Source organism: Heterocephalus glaber, unplaced genomic scaffold (assembly GCF_053883595.1).
Source record: "Heterocephalus glaber isolate CG9 unplaced genomic scaffold, H.glaber_assembly_v1.0 deba00000546, whole genome shotgun sequence".
NCBI lineage: Eukaryota > Metazoa > Chordata > Mammalia > Rodentia > Bathyergidae > Heterocephalus > Heterocephalus glaber.
This window is the reverse complement of record NW_028258147.1, coordinates 4,194,321-4,215,154: the sequence shown is the minus strand read 5'-3', so window position 1 is coordinate 4,215,154 and position 20,834 is coordinate 4,194,321. Positions and strand designations below refer to the sequence as shown.

The following is a 20,834-nucleotide window of genomic DNA, read 5'->3' as shown; positions in this document are numbered from 1 at the left end:
TCTCGCTTCCTCTGGCTCTGCAAGGTGTAATTATCCAGTGTAATATGTATATCCTGGTCTGTCACCATCCCCATGCTGCCATTTCCATGTATTTCTTATGAGTACTGAGCAATTTAAAGTGAAGTCAGAAAGAACAAAAGAAGAGAGATACAAAGGATGCAAGGAAGGAAGAGTAAGAGAAGGTAAGGAGAGAAGAGAGAACCAAGGGAAGGAAAGGAATGAGAGAAAACAGGAGGATGAAAACAATTGCAGGGAGGAGGCAGGAGGCGGTACTCACGTGTTGTGCAGCACACACCAGCCACAGTGGGGATCGCCAGAGCCAAGGCACTCACTACAGCTCCGGTATTGACTGCAGGACTCCACAGGGACTCTGGTGAGCTAGGAGAGCACAACAGGGAGAAAGTGGTCAAGATTCTGCTGAACACCCTCTCACCCACCGGAAGAGATGTTGTTCTACATATCATCGTATCACCTGAAACACTGTAGGAGCATGAAGGTGTTTAGATGCCCAGAACTGAAGCAACTGAGTGATCCCACTGGAACACGTGGCTGCATAGCATTCAGCGGATACAACCCTCTGCTAAGTTCTTAGAAGTCACCATAGAGTTCACATTGAGTTGTTATAAAAGATACTTACATAGTGTATCACTCAAGCCCCCACATATCTCTGTGAACATCCAATCCATCACGTCTTTGTTTCCTATTAAAGTGGTAAACTCGAATGTTCATTCTTTTTCGATCTTTTGCTTCATATTTCGCCAGAGTGTGTTTCCTTTTCTTTCCAGCCATTCCATCACATCTCTGCACTTTTGTTGCTGCAGAGAGTGTGCAGAGTAGACTAAGAGCTTTCTCTCCCCTTCCTCCTGGCCTTTTCACGGAGTGTTTAACTCACTCCATGACTGTTCCTCATCCTCTCTCTCTTCCCCAAAATGTTGCCCAACTGGCTCCCAACTGGCTCTACACATTTTTCGTGATGGTGCTTTCACAGCCCAGCCTTGCTATTTCCCCTCCTGCCCACACCCTTCTCATGACTTGAGGTTTCCTCTCCAACCCAAAAACTTTATATTAGTTTTCACCAACAGCTTGTTAATGTAAGATGTTAAAATGTTCCACATGACATTTTTACTTATCCCAAATGCTTCCATTTCCTGTGTGCTCTTATATATCTTTTGAATGTCTTTGTTCTCTAATGCAACTTTGCCTTGATGTCTCTTTATATGTTTCCCAGTACCTACTACATAGTAAGTCCTTAATAAAGATTCTTGGGATCAAATGGAATTTTTATTTTCTTTTTATAACCTTGGTCTTTTGTCTCCATTTTGCCAGCTTCTTTTTTACAAAAATTTTTTTCCCTTAAATCATTCTTTCAATTTGGGGTACTTTTTTTTTTTATCTCAGCGGAGGATTTCCTGCTTAGTCTTTCAGCTTGAGCTAGGAGGCTTTGATGAGGCTGTCATTTGCAGTTTCTCGCCCTCAGACAATAGGCACAGAGGTCGGTACATGGGGCTGGCCTGGCTGGGCCCTCTCAGCTCATGAACAAACGCAGTGGCTGTGTTATCCCTGCTGTTTCATAGGACATCTGCCTCAATAAAATTATGTCCACTTGGCAGGGGCTACTTGTGAATCATGTATAGGGAATCTGGCACCAGAGCCTGCTCAATTAGTCTCGAATCTCTTTTGGAATTAATTAATAATTAATTTCAAGTTCCATGTGATCTCTTTTCCCTTAATTTTCACATTCCTTTTACATATCTTGAGTTCTCTAAAATACACATTCATCCTTCTTAATGACCACTCTGCATTTTCACTTCTTTCTAGTTACTTTTAAGTTTCTTCTTTCTATTTTCACAGCATTGCCCTTTGCCTTTCTTTGAAGTCTTTTCTGCACATTTGGAATTTTATCTTTTCTTCTACTACTGCTCATGTAATCTGCATGGGTCATGCCTAGGCTTGGCTATACATGACCTTGCTATTTTCATAATGAACTTTGATGATCAGCTTCTTACAAATTACTCCACTAGCTCCATATGCAGCCAGGAATTCACCCTATTTCTTTTGCCTCTTTAACTTCTCTCACACTCCTTAAGCGAGCTTAGATGTGCCAGTCATGTAAGCACATACCTAATGTTTCCCAACCCAAAGGACCTGGACTCCTAGGAATTCATAAGGGCAATGAAGTCCACAAGCTATTTTCAATATTTTTAAAACCTAATGAAATTTGCATTGGTGCTATTTCAATATTTTAATGCATGCTCGTGATGTATGACCCATATTAAAAATATGAAATATATTATTATTCAATAAACAGCTTGTTTAGTAGACATAATCTTTCAAAACATAATGCCCCAAGGGGGAAAAATAATAAAAGGGGCCATAGATGATGAAAGCTGGAACCATAAGTGCATAATAATGTTTTCATATGTTCCAGCTGCTTGTCTGGCACTCCATATTTTGCATGGGCTTAAACAGAAAATCGTGGCTTGTTCAATCAAAAGCATTTTCTTGGCCTAAACTTAATTAACATTCTCCTCAGTTTCTCCTATTGACAAGTTCTGTAATCTGTCTTGGATGGAATGTGCCCTAGGATCCCAGGGTGTACCACTTTAAGTGAAGAGCCAGCTGCTCGGTAAATCTGAAACTCTCACAAATCTTTGCATTCTAAAAATATCTTGCAACTGGTGTTTAATAATATCAAGACCCTGGAATTGTAAAATCCTTCCTCTCATGATTTTAAACAGTAGTCATTTTTTGTTTGCTTGGAAAGAGTCTAGGATCCTGCAGAGCCAGGTTCAAAGCCTGGCTATTCCATTTACCAGCAATGAGGTCTCTTGAGTCTGATATTTCTCACCTTTAAATGTGGAGAGAAAAATTCTCCCTAATTCAGTTTCTCAAAGCTCAGTGGATTCCGTGACTGATAGTTACGAAACGTTTTTGTAAATGGCCACATACTTTACAAGTGGAGGTTATTATTGTTGCCGTCTTTGCCAGTAGTATCTCATTCCTTTGCACCATTGCTTTACTTTTTGTGTATACCTCTGAGAAGTGGTCTGAGAGTCTTCCAAGCCCTCCTGAACTCCACTGGGAATTAGATAGACCTGGAAGCCTTTTTTTCTCTTAGTACCTTGATTGTGTCATTTCACCCTTGAACTATGGCATCTGCCCCTAAACTATTCATCACTCATCCCTTATGACAAAACCCTTGTGACAAAATTCAGTTATCTGAGCTCCCTGGACTTATTCAGTACTTTCATCAGCTCCTGTGACAGCTATATGTTGTTCTTTGATTTCATCTAGCTGTGTCTATGTGGGACAGGGCACAAGGTTTTAGCTGCTCCTTTGTCCTCAGCCCCTTATTCTCTCTCTGGCCCTCTGTTTAATCATCTGTAAATGAGGGACTGGTGGGCCAGATCTAAACTTTCCTTCAGTTCCAACATACTAGCTTCTTTTTAATGCCCAGACTAAATCTCCCTTGTTTGGTTTCACAGACACATATGATCATGGCATCATACGACTTGCAAGAAAATATACCCCTGCAAATAATCACCTGAGCCTCTACACCTTTCTCTTCTTGAAGGCAAACAGTCCAACTTTTTTTTTTTCCTTGTAGGTTCTTTCTATGTATCCCATTGTTTTTCTTACTTTCTTTGGAACTTGATCTAGGTTTCCCCCACTTTTTAAAGCATGGATACTAAAACTGTGGAGCCACAAGGGATTCTCCCAAGTCAAGGAGAACAGTTATCATTATTTGGGAGCTAGGTGCCACATCCCTCCCCTTTCAAGGACTTCCCCCAAGGAAGGCTAAGGCCAGAGAGATCTTGCAAGTCTTTCTATCAGGCTACCTACTTTCTACTCACAAGTCCCTGGATCAGGCAAAGCCCTGCTATGGTGGCCCCATGTCTCCCTGTGGGTAATTCTGGAAGGCATTAGAACTTTTCCTAACACTTTAAATCACTTTTGAAAAACGGATTTAATACAGTCGTTTATCTTGGTACAAATGTATAATCTGATGTCCTTGATTACCTTCTACACCTTGCTAGCACATTGCGTAGGTGACCAGATGGCTTCTGAGCCACCTCACCCCTATGACTCTTTCTCTCCCTGAATAACTACATTCTCTGCCCACATCTTACACCAAACAAAGCTGTCTTTCCATACCCCACCTGGACTCCTCTTCTGACCCTGGAACACAAACCACTCCAGATGCAGAGCCACATGATTAATTAAAACCACCCCACACTGATTAAAGTCTTAAGCTACAGTGCCAGGCATGCTAATTAACTGAGTGAGGGAATTCAGACCACAGGAAGAGGTGAAAAAAGAAAGTCATGGCACAAGGGGTAGGAGGGGAACTTCTGTTTAAAGAATAAATCAGATGACAATGCGACCTAAGCTATCATAATGATAAATGGTCTCAGAGACCACAAAAGATTGAGGCCCATCCCCTGGTCCTTGGTCTCCAGGAGAAGTGCTGGCTACAGTATTTTTATTTCTTCTGGGGACAGGAACCCCATCACCTCTGGGGACCTCCGTGAGTGCCTCCACTGTGCTGGGGGATAATGTGGCTCCTTGGGCATAGGAGTTAGGGTGAAGTCTGACAGTAGCTCTCTTGGCACACTGTCCTGGCTTTGTGCAGAAATGTAGGCAGTATGGCAGTTCTTTAAAAGGTTAAACATAGATTAGCATATGATCCATTAATTTCACTTCCAGATCCAACTCAAAAGAACTGAAAGTATGGTCTGAAAAACACACCTGTGTACACATATTCATAGCAGAGCTATTCACAATAGGCCAAAGGTGGAAGAAACCCAAATGTCCATCAACCTAAGAATGGCTAATAAGATATAGCATACACATACAGTGTGGAATATTATTCAGCTTGTAAAAGGAAGGAAATTTTGGAGGAATCGTGAAGTCGTAAAGCTAAGTGAAATAGGCCAGACACAAAAGGACAACTACATGATTCCACTTGTATGGGGCCCATGGAGTAGACAGATTCATAGAGAGAAAGTAGAATGGTGATTGCCAGGGTCTGGAATGAAGGAGAAATGAGTCACTGTTTAACAGGTATAGAGTTTCAGTTTGGGGAAATAAAAACAAGTTCAGAGGATGGATGGTGGTGAATGTACTTATCACCACAGAACCCTGAGAAAGATGCAAAATGGTAAATCTCGTGTTATTAAAATTTTACCACAATTAAATTTTTTGTTTCAAAAACAGTCTTGAATAAACTTTCTCAAGCAATCACATCATCACCTTGGCAGATAGATGTGAAAACAGCTGCTCTGGGCTCAGCTTCCTGGGCTGAGGGGGGAGAGGCTTTGTCAGTAGACTAATGCATTCGTGTTTATGAAATATTCTGAGATCCTTCAGCGAACAGATAGCCATCACTATGCTTTGCAATTTAATCTCCACTGGACAAAAGGTCTTTTGGTAGAATGTCTCCTATCATGTATCGTTACGTAAATGGTCGTGTTATTTTCAAGGTTTAGACATACATATACTTCCTGATTTGGAAAAATAATGCCATATACTTGTTCCACCAAGAAGTTTTTCTTGCCTCTTTCCCCCTCCAAGAGGCACAAAAGAGAGGCTCAAAATTCAAATAATTTGTGTGATTTCAAACGGCCCCTAACTTTAGAAAATTATCCTCCTCTTTCTAGCCTCTGCTTTGGCATTTTTCATTCCCAGTTATGCTCGCTAGTCACCTCTGGGCCCTTTTCCATCCTCAATCTCTCTTTCCCCTTAGATTGCTGATTTTCGTTGTTCTTATCCTGTGGCCAATGCGTTATGTTATGAATGTCCCCCAAGACCTCCTGCATTTGCAGGTGGGGCTTTTAGAAGAGGATAGGACTATGGAGGCACTATAGCTGACTTAATTTTAGGAGGTGGTCAGAGAAGCAGGTTGCCTGAAAGGGTTTATCTGTCTTCCTGGCTCCTGGCTTCACTTTCTGCTTTCTGACTGCCACGATGTGAGCAGCCTTTCTTTGCTCAAGACTGTCCACCATGCCTTCCTGCCTTGGATCCAGGCAACTATGGACTGAAACCTCTAAGAACCATGAGCCAAAATAATCTTCTCTTCCTTTAAATTGTAGGTGTTGAGTATTGTATCTCAGCCATGAGGAAAGTGACTAAGACACAAAGTAATCTTCCTTAAATTACGTAGTTTGGCCTGGTTTTATTATAAACAAGATCATCATTTATTTTGTTGTTGTTGTTGTTGTTTTGTTTTATACTGGGGATCGAACTCGGGACCTTGCGCTTGTGAGACAGGTGGCAGAACCACTGAGCTAAATCCCCGGCCCCATCATTTATTTTTATAAATAGAATTACCACCACCACCACCATCACCATCATCATCGTTCTCACCTGTCCAGCCCCATGAGCAAAGGCCACAGATTTACAGTGGCCTAGGATAAAAAGACAATGGACAACTGAAGACAGAGTAGGAAAAAAGTCCCACACAGGATTTCAACTGCTGGCCTTGGCCTATATGTTTCTGCATTTGATGAGCTGAGCTCTTAGCCTGGGAGGCCTGGAGCCTGGGTATGATCGTGGCAGCTGGAGAGATTGTTGTAGTTCCCATGAGGCCTGGCTCCCTGCTGCCCAGCCCCTGCCTGGTTTCCCTGATATTCTGTAAGACACTTGCCTCTGGAAATAGGGTCCCCCACTGCCTGTTGCTGCTCACATTCCAAAGGGTGCCTGCTGCTCTGCTGATTACATTCAGAAATGCTCCACAGATGCAACGCACGGGCTCTGTGTGTGTCTCTCATTTGTTTAAGCATTTGACATCCTGGTCTAAATGTGAGTTATTACTCCATCTCTACTTTATAATTGGATGCTAATGCCATAGTGGCTACATTGAGCCTGGTGGTTGGAATTAATTTAAATGTCCGAAAAGCTTCTTAAGTACCCAATTTCCTTCAAAATTGTCAAAAAAAGAAAGGGAAAAAGAAGCAAGATGACCCATTAAGCAACTCCAAGATGCTGTGGGGAAGCTGTCAAGCTGCACAGATATGGCATTTGGTGCCGTCCTTTGTGCTGTCTTTCCAGCTCCTGTTTCCAAGGAGAGCAGATTTGGGAAAAGTTAGCCTCCTTCTAGGGAGTACTAATTCAGTAATGCACACACATCGCGGTGGCACATTTGTGAGGAGGCCCTCAGAGCCTCTCCGTGAACCCTTCTTTCTTTGGTGGCTTCATTTCTGCTGACTGGGGCTATACAAGGGTGTCATAGGGCCCTCTCCTCCCCGTGGTGGGCTCAGAGCCCCTCGTTGCCACAGCTGAGCAGTAGGTCAGAAAGCTGAGTTTATTTCAAGTCATTCCAGGTGCCTGGAACCCCTCCATCATATCCTTTTTGCTTAGAGGTGGCAGGTCTTTCGAAAGTGGCAAACTGGTATGTAAGTCAGAAACCAGGAGGCTAGTCACAGGCTTTAGAGATTGTGCTGTAAGTCACAATTTATATACCCAACCCTGCTATGGTCTCATGGTCAATGGGGAGGTGCGGTGTATCTCTGCACCCTTTGACTCTGAGTGTAGTCTGGGCCAAGGAGTAGGTAGAAAGCACAAGGCAGTAACTCCTTGAGAGGTGCCTATGTGTTTGTTTTTGCTTTCCTGTGCTTTTGTCATTGCTACAAGAGGAGCTTCCCCAGGTAGCTGCTTCCTTTTTAGTTTGGGCCCAAAATCATTCACAAGGAGCAAAATGTGGTCCAACTTACAGCCTAGAGAAGACTACCAGTTCAGCTTAGGACAGAACTTTGCAGCTGAATGCCCAGAGTGCTATCATACAATTGCTCTACAAGGCCATGAGGATGAGAATGAATGCCTATCACATGCTCCCAAATTTTGTGTTGGTTTTTATAGTTCCATTGTGGTAATAGCTGACTGATACACAGGAGCAAGTCAGAGAATCAAAGCAGGGCACAAAGGGCTTGTGAGAGGTAGAGGGGAGCAGGTCAAATGGAAGGGAGATGAAATTGTAGTGCGGTGGCTTCTTTCCTCCCTGACATCCCCGTCCATGTCATACAGACATTGAGGACGAATGCAGCAGGTGCACATGTGTAGAGAGTCTTACAGCTGGGTCCAACATGACCAATGCATCTACTCACATTCTCTGAATTTTATAACTATGGATCAGCAGATCCCAGGAAGGATCAGTGTCAGAGCAAAGTACCAGAAAAGACTCTGCAAAGAGAATGCATCTCTCTGGAAGCACAGATGCTCTTGATTCCTTGGCTGCCCCAGTGTCAGGAAATGATTTTATCTACTTGGCAACAATAAGAGTTTCTCAAGAAAGGTTTGCCTTGAGCTTTGCAAGTTTTCTGCTTGTGCATGGGGCATGGGGCTAATCCAGCAGGACTGCACTTGAGAGGAGACTGAGGCACAAAGTCAAGGGCAGCATCCCTGGCTACCACCACTGTCCCCACCTGCCTGTAGGTAGGAGACCTTGGGTCAAAGTCATCAATACTTAGAAGAGCAAGGACCATGTCCTCAGAGGATGAGGTGGTGGGGGAGACTAAGGTTCCAAGCTCTCCAATCTTTTCTGGATATATTGGTGACCTTGGACAAATTGTTTCTTCTCATTATACCTCAGTTGATTCATTTTCAAATAGGGGGATACTGTCCTACTCTGCCTTGGAGAATTGGTCACAAAATACAAATACAAATGGCCCATGAAGCTTTCTGCAAATGAAAAGTAGCAGATGTTGCGGAGGGCTGCAATTTGCTGCTATTAATAAGTATAAATGCCTAATAGGAAGCCAGTTTGCTCTGGGAACTCGGACAGCCAAGGAGCAAGCGCAGATGCCGGAATCAGCAACATATGCTGCTCCTCATTAGCAAGCGGCAGTAGCTGAGAAGCTGGGCGAGGAGTACTCGGCACGTTTTCTGCGGAGCCTCCAGAAATCACCCTATCCTCACGCCTGCCAGTGTGGGCTGCGATGCAGTGGCACACGAGATTGTTATTAGTCAGACCGCCTCACCAAGTGAGGGAGCAAAAGCCTCCCCTGCCGCACGGATGGAGAAGCCATGGCCCAGAGAGGCTGAGCAGCTTGCCCGAGGTCATGAAGCAGGGTGGTGGCAAAGGAAAGTGACATAAAGTGAGGGCTGCAGCCCACTGCTGGGTCTGTCCAGCACCTCCCTGTGCACAGTCCAGAAGATTGAGAAAAATCTGGTCCTGCCACCGAGCTGAGTTGGACCCAGCATAGCTCTCCTCTGCCAGGAAGATTTCCCAACTCCTTCAAATATGACTGAGGAAGAAAAGGAAGCTTGAACTATCTTTCTTTAGGTGACCAGTGAGAAGCAGAGATCTGAGGGAAAGGCAGCATTGGGTTTGAATCCTGCATCTGCCACTTCCTGCATGATTTAGACCACTTACTTCACCTCACTGAGCCTCCTTTCCCTCAATTCTGCATCCGGAGCTCTGCTTTGAAGGTTAATTGTGATGGCACATATGAATGCATTAGTGCAGTGCTGATAAGTCTTTGTCTATTGTTCTAGCATCTTTCTCAGAGAAGTCACTTCTCTTCCTCTCACACCTAGAATTCAGCTCACATATAGTACATGAGGAATAACAGGCATGAAAGAGAATATCTTCTTGCATGCAAATGCAATGAATGAGTGCATGCATGCATGAATGAATGAATGAATGAATGAAGTTGGTCCTTGTCAAGCGTCTCCATATTCCAAAAATTCCATGGAGATAACTAATTTGCAATCTTGTTTTTGCCGTAAAACCTATCATTTATACATTATTGCCACAAATTCATTTAGGGTGTAGGGGTCAAAATATCCCCACCTGTCTGGACTATCATGCTCAAATCACTCCACAGGCTCCAGGGTTGGGGATGTGCTGGAAAGTTTGCCCAGCATGCATGAGAACCTGGATTCCACCTCCACAAGTGGAAAAAAAGAGACACGTCAGGCTCAGGGTACCTGGCCTCCTGGACTGTGGCATTTCCCTGGGTCATCCTACTCTTTGCACCTGACAGAGGAGAGGCAGCTGCACTCACGTCCTGTCAAGAGAGCAGCTCTACCAATATGCAGGTGAAACGGATCCTAGAGTAGGAAAGGGTTCCAGCATTTACAGAGTTAATGCAATGCAAGGGACCTTAGAGACAATCTAGCTCTGATCCCATTTCTGTGTGGCTGCAGGGATTTGTCCAAGGCCACCTAGCTACCAACATTATTGTTTTGACATCCAATCCCTAGTTACAACTCCTGACCAAGATGCTCATTGTTCTTCACCCAGCCTTAAGGTCAGGGCTGAAGTAAGAGGCAGACCCTGGGGCCCATACCTAGGTGGGGGATGTGAAGACCCCTCCCATTTCAAGCCCAGCAAGCCTGGAAGGAGCTTTTGTCCTGAGGATCAAAGTGTTGCTCCTGCTCCAGCCATCTTTCGCAAGGTGACACAGACAAAGACAATGGCCCATCTGAGCTATGACTGGGGACTTGCTGGCCTGAGTTTCCCAAGCTCAGCCTGCTCAACGGGGGCCTTTGTTCCAGCGACCAAGAAAGAAAGGGATGGGGTGAGACTGGCAAGGGGATACCTAACTCCAGGCCCAGCAGGCAGCTGAACGGAGCTGGTCCCAGGCATATGCTGAGCCCTCTGGCTGCTGGCTGCGGCTCTTTGTGGGACCTACAGGGCAGGCAGGGCAGGCACTCCTCCACCCAGTACCCTCCCCTCCATCTGACTTTTCTGTCAAGGGCACTGCTGGCCACTGTCTCCAGAAATGGTCTGGCTGTTCAAACAAGGAGGAGTGTGTGTCAATGATCCATTGATGTGAGTGGTGTACAGTGGCCCAGGTATGTACCTAATGTGTGTCTGGGAATAGCAGTGATGTTTGCACACACCTGTGTGTTCCAGGCCACTCGAGCATGTTTGCAAACAAATGCACCTTTCCCTGCAGACATCCCAGTCTGGGTGTGCAGCTCCGTTAGACAGAAGACAAACGTCTTCCTTCCAAGAGAAATCTGACCCCGGAAAAAGTCACTGTGCTCAAAGGCATGGAAACTCATAGTCCTTGGGGTGGACCTTTCCAAGAGCCATCAGCATAGGAACCCTTTCAGAAAACCAGTTGCAGCTGGCTTTAGAAGAAGGCTACAGAGACCACAGAAGCCCCAAAGAAGCCTAGATCCTCTTCCTCTCCCTTCATTGCCTGCCTTGAGCCACCCACCTCACCCTCTAGTACTCACTTAAGAAACAGGGCCACACTGTTCCTGGGGGAGGAGCAGGAGGGTCATCTGCTGTCTAGGTCATTTCTGTCACACAAGGAAAATGTGTCTTGATCAGGAAGCCAGGCTGCTTTAAGGGCATTTCCCATTAATTCTTCAAATATGAAAGGACAGTAGTTACAGCAACAGCCTTCTGAAAGGCTTAGGTTTAGGCGGGTACAATTTTTTTGAGGAACAAATTGGCAATTATTACTACAACCTAAAATGATCCAGCAGGCCTGCCTTTTGCACTTGTCACTGTAGAAATACTAACACTGGGGCACAGGTGCATGACAGTGAGTATTCACCGAGGCTTTCTATGTGCTAATAACCATTTGGAAATAACGTAAACATTCATTCATAGGGGATGGTTAAATAAATTATGGGACATTCATACTCTGAAATAATGTGGGTCTGCATCTATTGGCATGGGCAGATGTCCCTGATCTGTGTTTGAGTTTAAAAGGCACATTTCAGAAAAGTATAAGACTAAATTTTATTCTGGAAAAAGAAAACCAATGATGTAGCTCTGTAGTCATATAGAGAGACATATTTTTGTGCAAAGAATAACTCTGGAGACATAGCAAAACTGCTCACAGTGACTAACTCTGGAGAGGTTGATTTTTTCAAACAGGATATAATTTAAAGAATTTTTGACTTGGAAAATTAAAATAATTTTTAGAAGATGCTTTAACCTTTAGCTTTTTAAATCAATTTACTTAACTAGTCAACCTAAATTTTATTTTAGAATTGAAGCTTTAATTTCTTTTTAAAAATATTCATCTGATTTCTCACATTTTAGAACTCTGAAGAGGGTTAATGGCTAATCAGTTTCACTGCTTTGGTCCAACTTATGACCAGCAGCACAATGGACAGGAACCTTGGGCCCACAAGAGATTTCTCCTTGTAACATTAAGGAGCCAATACCGGGTGGAAGAGTCAATGTTTCATGATGTATTTATCAAATGAGTCCACCAGTCACACAGAAGCCACCTCTGCAGCAGGAGCACTGTATTATCACCACACCCATAGAGGGAGGGCTCCATCTCCCCACCAAAGTTACACAGTAAGCCCAGGGCAACTCTGCCCATGGCCCCCACATGTGCAGACTCCATAATGCTCTGTGACTGGGTCAGTTTCATTTCCATGCGGAGGAGTAGTGGTGTATCAAACATCACCAGGCTGGGAGTCCCGAGACCCAGGCCCCAGTCCTAGAACTGTCCCTAATTTTCTGTAGACTTTGGGCAGGTGTCCTCACCACTCAGGCTGTCAGTTTTCAGACATAACTGAATCTATATTGTCCTTTCTAGGTGAAAGATGCCATCATAAGCAACTCTCTTAAGACTAGAAAATCCCCCTCCTGTCTCACTCCAAGATCTCTCTTAATTTCATACCCATCTTGGGAACTTAATCTGTCTGCATAATAGGTATGCTCAGCTCTGCCCCTGCTCTAACTTCTAACTTCTGTAATCTTGACAGAGTAAGATGACATCAATATGACATATGTTTTAAATTCTAGGAAAGAAAATGACCACAACTTGAACACACATACATACACACGCCCACACACACACACACACACACACAGTGGTATGGGTGAGTATGGGCTCAGTATGTACAAGAGGCATGGCTAGACAAGTCCAGCCTGGTAGAACAAGTCCAAACCTGGCTCAGCCACTTGTCAAAGTGTGACTTTGGGCCAGTTCCTTTAAGTCTTTGGACCTCAGGTTGCTTGTGTACCTAATGGGAGTAACAAAGACCCTCTTCTGTTGGGGGCCAGTTAAGTCTTGTTTTAAGTGCCCAATGACATCTGTCCCTACCTGTCTCCACATGGCACAGGGAGGACAGTCAGAGGGCCCAACATTGCCCCGCCAGTCGTTACATTTTCTAGGCTTCAGAGGAGACCATGTGGTGCTCCCCACCCCCGCTTCTAGGACTGACCCCATCAGACTGTGCTGGGGTCAGGTGGTCACTATTAGGAGTTCCCTTTCTGGAGCCAGTAGGGGTGTGGGAGACATAACTCATCCATTCTACATCTCATGCAGCTAAGGAATGTGATCTGCATCAGACTAAGGATTGGCACAAACTCACCCTTCCAAAACGAGAAGTGGCTGTCAGGGCTATACTTAGATGAGGGACTCAGCAAGGTCAGAAATAATTGCTGGCCAGGGACAGAGGTAGGAGGAGGCATCTGTTCCTGGATAATGGGTTCCATTCTTAGAGGACTTGGGTGGGGTGATCAGAGGAAGGCCTGGAGCCTCAGCTACTCTTCTCTGTCCACTGGAGCCTTAGTTATATCAACAAATATCCTTTAACACCAAAGCTAAGTAGATGGAGAAACCCGGAAAGGGATCTAGCAGTGTAGAGTCCACCAGCAGGAAGGGGGTATCTTTCAATGAGCCTGTGCTGGGCAGGGGCCTGTAGCATCCCAGGGAGTCAGGCTGTGCCATTGGGAGCACCTGGGCTTTGCAGTCTCACTTGGCTACTTCATAGCATCATTGGGCTGTTACCATTCTCCAGCTGCCAAGAGGTTGTACAGATGAATCAGTATAACCCATATAATGCACTCAACACCCTGCCTGGCGCTTCCACACCAAATCAGTGGCCACTGTCGTCCCAATCAAGACAACCAGGGCCCACTCAGCTTTTTGGTTTGCTTCACCTGGTACAAATAGTGTTCCCCTAAACAAAAAGTTCTGCTATTAACTTTAAAGATGTCCAGATGTGCCCTGTGGTGGCTGAACACTTCTGCCCGCCATGGCCTTATGAGTGGGGACTGGGAAAGGAGTAGACCTTGGGAGAGCTATGATGGGACCTTGTGATCCCATTTTCAGCCCAGCCACTGACCCCACTCAGTGACACCCACAGTCCCAGTTCCATAGGCTCCCTCCCTATTAACAGGGGTTTGGCTGTACAGACAGCCCCAGAACTTTCCATCCAGTCCCCTCCCTTCAGTTTTTCGAGAGCCTTTCCTCCACTTTTGAATTGCACAGGGCAAGAAGAGGAACCCGGAGGTCCATCTGATTGCCCATAGGACCAGAATAAGCTGAATGAAGGCTGTGAGCATTTCTATTATATGAAACCAGGTCACAGTCATCTGCGGTCTTCCTTTATCCAGGTTCTCTCCTGACCTCTGAACAGGCATAATCAAAAGTTGGCTATGGGTCTGGGACAGAAAATCAGGCTGGCTCCTGGCCAAGCACAAGAGGCTGTGCTGTGTGCCAGCATGTGAAGACATGGCTTGGCATGACATGTCTGGCAGACCAGGGTCAGGTATTGGCACAGAGTCTAGAAGTCCCCCTGCTGTGCAGCTTGCAGAAATGATTAAACATAGGGCATTTGCTGAGTTTGCAAACAAACCTGCAGGAGGCAGGGCTGAGGCAGCAGCGAAACAGCAACCATGATCATTGGGCAGGTAGCACACCGTGAGCGGATTTATCTGCACATGCTTTTCCCCCTCCATGAAGCCTGCATGGGCTGCTGCTGTGAATGTGGCTTGACTTGGACCCACATCTAGGGCCCGCTGGAGCCTGACTTCGGTTGTCTGGCTCTCTGGCAAGCTTACCATATCACCACGTACTGGGCTGTGGGCCACCCCTCAGCCTCAGGGTTCCTCAAAATTCAAGGGGGCAATCAGAGCACTTCTTAAGTGCTAGGAAAGAGGGAAAGATAGGGAATTGGGGTCTAGGCTAACAATCTCCAAGTCTGGTTGAGCATTAGAGTTGATGGCAGAATTGTCAAAAATGCTAATGCCTAGGTCAAGCTCAGACCAGCACAATCAGAACTACCCAGGGCTGAGCACCATGCTCTTCCTTGTTTCTCTACCAATAACCCTGACAACGGGCTGCAACTGGGACAACTGGCTTTGGGGAGTGGAAATCAAAGGGTGAAGGGAACTTGTCATGGAGTCTCACAGACTGCAGTTGGAAAGCTGTTGGAGCTGAGGCAGGGTGGGGCTGGGCACGGCAATAATGCTAGGCAGCTGGACCTGGCTTCACAATTTATGAAGCAATTTCAAAGCCACGATTGCTTATGACTCCCACCACAATCTGGCAAGGTAGCCAGGTCAGGGACAACAGCCTCTATTTTACAGATGAGGACAAAGGCTGGAAGAAGTTACATGACTTGCTCAAGGTCACAGAGCCAGTGAGTGGCAGGGCCAGGACTTTCACAGGGCATCCTGTCCATGACCTACACCTGCTTCCTGGTATGGGATAACATCTCTTCTCCACCCGAATCCCCCTCTAGCAGGATTTTCACGACCAAAAACTCGCCCACAATGAGCAACCACTGACTGCCTCAGTTGCAGGGGTAAGTGGCTGCAAACACCATGAACATTGACAGCAGAGCAGAGGTCCTGTGCAGATATGCCTTGTAATCACTCCGTTTCTCTGGAAATCTCTATCTGCATATATACAGGACACATTTCTCCAAATGACACCTGTCTTCTGCAGGTGGGAAGGATTTAGGCAATTGCTTGGTGTGGGCAATGTCACCCCTGCAGCACCCAGGAGGAAATGGAGCGCGTGACTTCATGAAACTTAACCAATGATGGAATTTTTCTGCTGGCACTAGAGGTTGCAGATTTCAAGGCTGGCCTATGTCCTGGGTCAGCTGTTGCCCAGAGCTCGGTAGTGAATGAACATCTCCTCTCGTCACCCAGGAGTAGGGTCTGGGGAATACGGAGCAGCCAGAGCCCACAAGTAGGCCAGCTCTTCAGATTAACCTGAGCTTTGTACTTCTCCCAGCATGCTGGAAGTGACATTTGAAGGGACTCCTGTGGGCTGATTTTCCTGTGGGCCATGCCCTCTGAGCTATCTCCCCAGCTGTGGTAGGGACTGTCTGATCCTGTAGACTCTGTAGCTGGAAGAACAGAGAGGGTGCAGCCCAGCTTTTCTGCTATCCACTCTGATCTTGCCAGCTCAGCTTTCTGAACTTAGGGGGGAACTCCAGCAAAACCAAGCATTCAAAGGCATCTTTGGTCAGAATGGGTCTTTATAAAAGCAGCTCTTTGGAGTGGAGGGAACAGTTGGAAAAGGGGGTTCCAACACAGAGCCAAAACTGACCTGCCCTTATATTTAGTTCACTTGGAATCATCAAGGCCTAAAGGGATCTCCTCAATCCTTTGGACTTCTTTGTCCTTGCTCCTCAAGGAGGGGAGGGAATATGAAAATGCTACAAACCAAGAAGCTGCCATATTAGTGACAAGAGACTGGGGATTGAGTGAAGGGTGGCAGATACACCAACCAAAGGGTAGGTATGCCTCAGCAGCCCTATTTGGTTTTCCCTCTTCTCAGAAATCAGAAAACACCCAGGCAGGATCTTACTCCCTCATTTGGCATGAGCATGCCGGTGTCAGGCTGTTTCGGTGGCAGATCTAGGGGGCAAGGGTGAGAGTCCTGTATTCCCAATGGCCCCAGGAGCAAGGCACCATGCTTGACCACAGGCAGTAGTTTTTTCTCCTTTCTTATCCATGTCCCTGTCCTTTTCCCCTGTGACCAATCTCCTGGTGACTTTCACATGCCTGACTCTATATACTGAAATTAGCCTTTTTGTGATCTTGGAAAAACTATCCATACCCATCCGGATTACAAGAGAATATATGAGAAGAAAAATAACGAAGAAAGCACAAATTGGATACATAAACCTAAGCCAAGGATTGAAGAATCCTGACATTGGATGGGAACTTAAGATCACCTAATCCAATCTTTTATTATGTCACCCATTCACTGTAGGCATTTATGTGATGTGTTTGCTGGTTATACACAGTTTTAAGGAGAGCAAAGAGAACTGGATGCATCATTAACTGTAACCAGACATGACTTATGAAATAGTCTGATGAGGCATAAACTGTGCTTATCTGTATAGTTGCCCTGATGCATTGCTTGAATATCATGGCAACCGACTTACAGTCCCAGAAACAAAGGATTTGGGGTTGCCATCCATTTCTTGATTTCTAAAACAGAGACCTTTCAGTTAGACTGGACTCTTGTACATCTTGGGTCTTCTCCATACAATGAGTGGTAGCCCAAAAAAGCAGATGGAAACTCGACTAGACCTGCACACAGGTACTTAGGGAAGCTTTATTCTCAGACATGTACACTTGGAAGCAACCAAGATGTCTACATTACATGAATGAGTCAGTAAACAGTGATAAGTCCCAACAATGGAATATTATTCAGCACTAACAACAAATGAGTTATGAAATCATAAAGAGACATGGAAGAATCTTAAATGGATATTGCTAAGCAAAAGAAGTTAATCTGAAGAACTACATAGTGGAGAATTTCAATTACATGACACTCTGGAAAAAGCAGAACTGTGGAAATAGTTCTGTAACTAGTTTTGTAACTAGATAACAGTTGCCTAGGGTTAGGTAGAAGAGAGGGACAAATAGGCAGAATGTACAGGGCAGTGAAACTGTTCTGAAGGATAATTATGGGCACTTGTCATTATACCATTTTCCAAACCGATACAGTGTACACCACCAAAAGAATGAACCCCGGTGTAAACCATGGACTCTGTCTGATAGTGATGTGTCATTGTAGGTTCGCTGGTTACACCACTCTGTTGGGGGATATTGATAGTGGTAGGAAGGCTAAGGCAGACCAGAGGACTCAATGGGAACCATTTCTGCTCAAATTTGTATCGAATCTAAAATGCTTCTAAAATAGTTTGTTAAACACAGGCTTGAAAAAGAGGTAATAAACCATTCTGCCAAGTGACTATGCCCATATTCATGTATCCTCCTCATTCTATACAGTCAAATATCACAAGGCCCAGGGGTGATAGGCAGAGTCAGGAGCAGTGCAGCCACTAGTACTACTGGGAGGCTGCACTGGGTGAGTGATCTAGTAGAGACAACTAGGGATGTGGGAGGACTCTGATTCCTGGGGCCCATGCCCTGTGATGGGTTGGATCAGAAAGGAGCTGCTAAGTGAACTTTGGCAGTGGGCATCTCTCCTTCCTTTCCTCCCTCTTTCTCCCTTTGCTCTTCTCCTCTGCTCCCTCCTCCTCTTCCTCCTTCTCTTCCTCCTCCTCCTCCTCCTCCTTCTCTTCCTTCTCCTTCTTCTCCCTCTCTCCCTCTCTCATTCTCCCCTTTCCTTGGAGGGATTGGTCAAGAACCACATGTGCACAAGTGGCAATGTGGTAAGCCTGCAACATCAACATAATCTACATAAGCACAGGCATGGGTATTTGTGAATATGCAATTGTGAGTGCACAATCTATAATTTGTGTACAAATCTTCCAGGGCCACAGAACCCCACCAGATGAATCACACTGGGCAGACACACTGCAGCCTAGAACATCTCCGTTGCCTGCAGCAAAGCCCAGTGGAGACCATCACCAGTCAGTTCCAATGTGGCCTCCAGGAATGGGGCTATAAAGTGGGGTCAGATGGCCACAGAGCCAGAGGATCCAGCAGCTGCTGCTCAGCCAAAGAAACAGCTCAGACGGTGTCTTTGGACATAGCTGCTGGGTAGCAGCAACCCTGCTTGAGCAAATAAGGCTTGCCTGGAAGTCAGGCCCCACTCACTCCTCAGTGAGGTATCCTTATGCAGTGAACGACCTTCAAACCAGCATACTGTGGCTTTGTGATCCCCTGCACACAAAACAATCCAGGGGACTTACATCCAGCTCCAGCCCTGCCTTCCCTCTCATCTGAGGCTGACCCAATAGATCAACCTCTCAAGGCTGCTGTTTGCTTGCCTGTACAGTGAGAGGATACTGGCTCTAACAATCTAAGATACATGGGAAACTGAGAGTACGTTTCCTTTCCTTCCCCTGCATGACTTCCCTTTCCCTTCTTGAACTTGACCCAGGCCTTCCAGACTAGGCTACTAAAAAGTCAATGTTAATTATAAAAATCCATTCACTTTATCAATAAATCATTTTGGGCTTGGCTAGGTTGTGGGGAGAAGGTTACACCTGGCACTGGACTAATAAGTTACTCTTTCTCTCCCTCACTGCTTTGGGACTGTCCCCTCCCCGTTCCCTGCTCCAATATTCATCTCCGTCATTAGGCTGTGGATTATTAATGATGCCTAGGCTGATGGATGGGAGCTGAGATGCTCTGAAACACTGTGCCTAGTTATAACTTAGTTTCCAGCAGACTCCTTGACGGGAGATCCTGATGGGCTTTCCCCCATTCCAGCAGTGGAGGATGGGTAATTATGGGGGTAGGGACTGTTCTTCTGGGTGGCTGCACGGCCAAGGGTGTGAAAGAGCTAGTGGGACACATGAGAAAAGCCTGTCTCTCTCAGCCTGCTTAGCAGGAGACAGCATGGTGCTATTTGCCTATCAGATTCCCCTGGCAACCAGTCTCTTAAATTAATTAACTGATTGATTAATATTGTTGTTAGGATTATTCCTCATGTGATTCAAGGAGAGAAGTGCCATCTGCTTCAGATGGTCATTTGGAGGCCAGGGAGGGATCCTCTGGTGGCTTATACACAGAGATGTACGTGGAGAGGAGGTAGAGGTGTTGGGTCTAACAGATCCAAGCAGCAAGGGCTGTGGACTATCAAGGCTACTTGTCATTGGCAACTCCATGACTAAGATCCAGGGTTCAAGTTCACACGATTCTGCATGGTGCTGTAACCAGAGCTTGGATGGAGATACAGGAAGGAGGCAACAGAACAGTGGGTGGTCCAGTGGAACGAAATACATTCTCAGTGGGGTCAAAGCCTCACTTCCTTCCTGGGGAGCAGCTCATCACAAGCCCCTGGTGCCTTAGGCCAAGCCTGGCCCCTTGAGACTGATGAACTTTCATGAAGCCTACAGAGGACCATGGATGAAAACACCATGTTCAGATGGAAGAGGGAAGCTGACCTTCTCTCCAGAGGCTGAGCTTTTCTGACTTTCCCTCCATAAATCTAGCTGGCAGAGATTTCAAGCAGGGAAGCTTTCATGGAAGGAGAGTTGATGTGGCTGATCTACCACAGTGAGGCAAGAGCCATAAGTGGCTTTTGTAAGGGCACGACAGTGTTGACCAAGCCAAATGTGTTATGGTTATCTATATTCACTGCCTCCCTGGCTCAGGTTTACTAGGATTTGGGCAATCTATAGCATTTTTCAACTGGCCAAGCAGTGCCCAGCAGCAATGAAGAGGATGGGGGAAGAAGCTGCCTACTATGCCTATAGGTGAGTTCTCTAGCATGCTGAACCTCAGTTCCTTTGCTGTCAAATGGAGACAATAATCCCTACTGTGGATGTTATGAGAACATCCCAACAGTACTCTGGCTTGGCCCTCATTAGCATCTCTTCTAGGAGATGCAAAAGTGAAAACATACCTAACCTGTCGAACTGGATTTTTGCTTATATCAACTTTTGTAAGAGGAGCAAATGATAGTAATGCTCCAAATGAGACTTGAGATGGTTCATGGAATCATTGCAGAGGCATTGGATCAAAATCAAGAGATCTGCTGGCCACATATCACCAGTGTGACAATTGAGAAGTCATTGAACCTTCTTCATCTGTCTCATAAAGGTCACCAGTACCAACTGCAATAAGGTGTTGGGGAGGTTCAGTGAGACACTGTGTGAAAAAGCACTTGGGACATAGCAAGTCCAAAGTAGTTCCATGGTATCATTTTATTTGCCATCCCTGTTCTATTAGCAAAGAAATT

At 45.6% G+C, this 20,834-nt stretch overlaps 1 protein-coding gene across 4 annotated transcripts in view; it reads right to left on the bottom strand.

The window, feature by feature from the left end:
- Plxna4 (plexin A4) overlaps window positions 1-20,834 on the bottom strand; it is a 460,590-nt gene that overhangs the window by 109,699 nt on the left and 330,057 nt on the right. For all 4 annotated transcript variants that reach the window (XR_002386688.2, XM_004856316.4, XM_013076511.3 and 1 more), the window contains one exon: window positions 278-378. Coding sequence is in view for 3 of the 4 variants with exons in the window: in XM_004856316.4 (XP_004856373.2) it covers window positions 278-378 (101 nt within the window). In the remaining variant the exon portion in view is untranslated. The remainder of the gene's footprint in view (window positions 1-277; window positions 379-20,834) is intronic.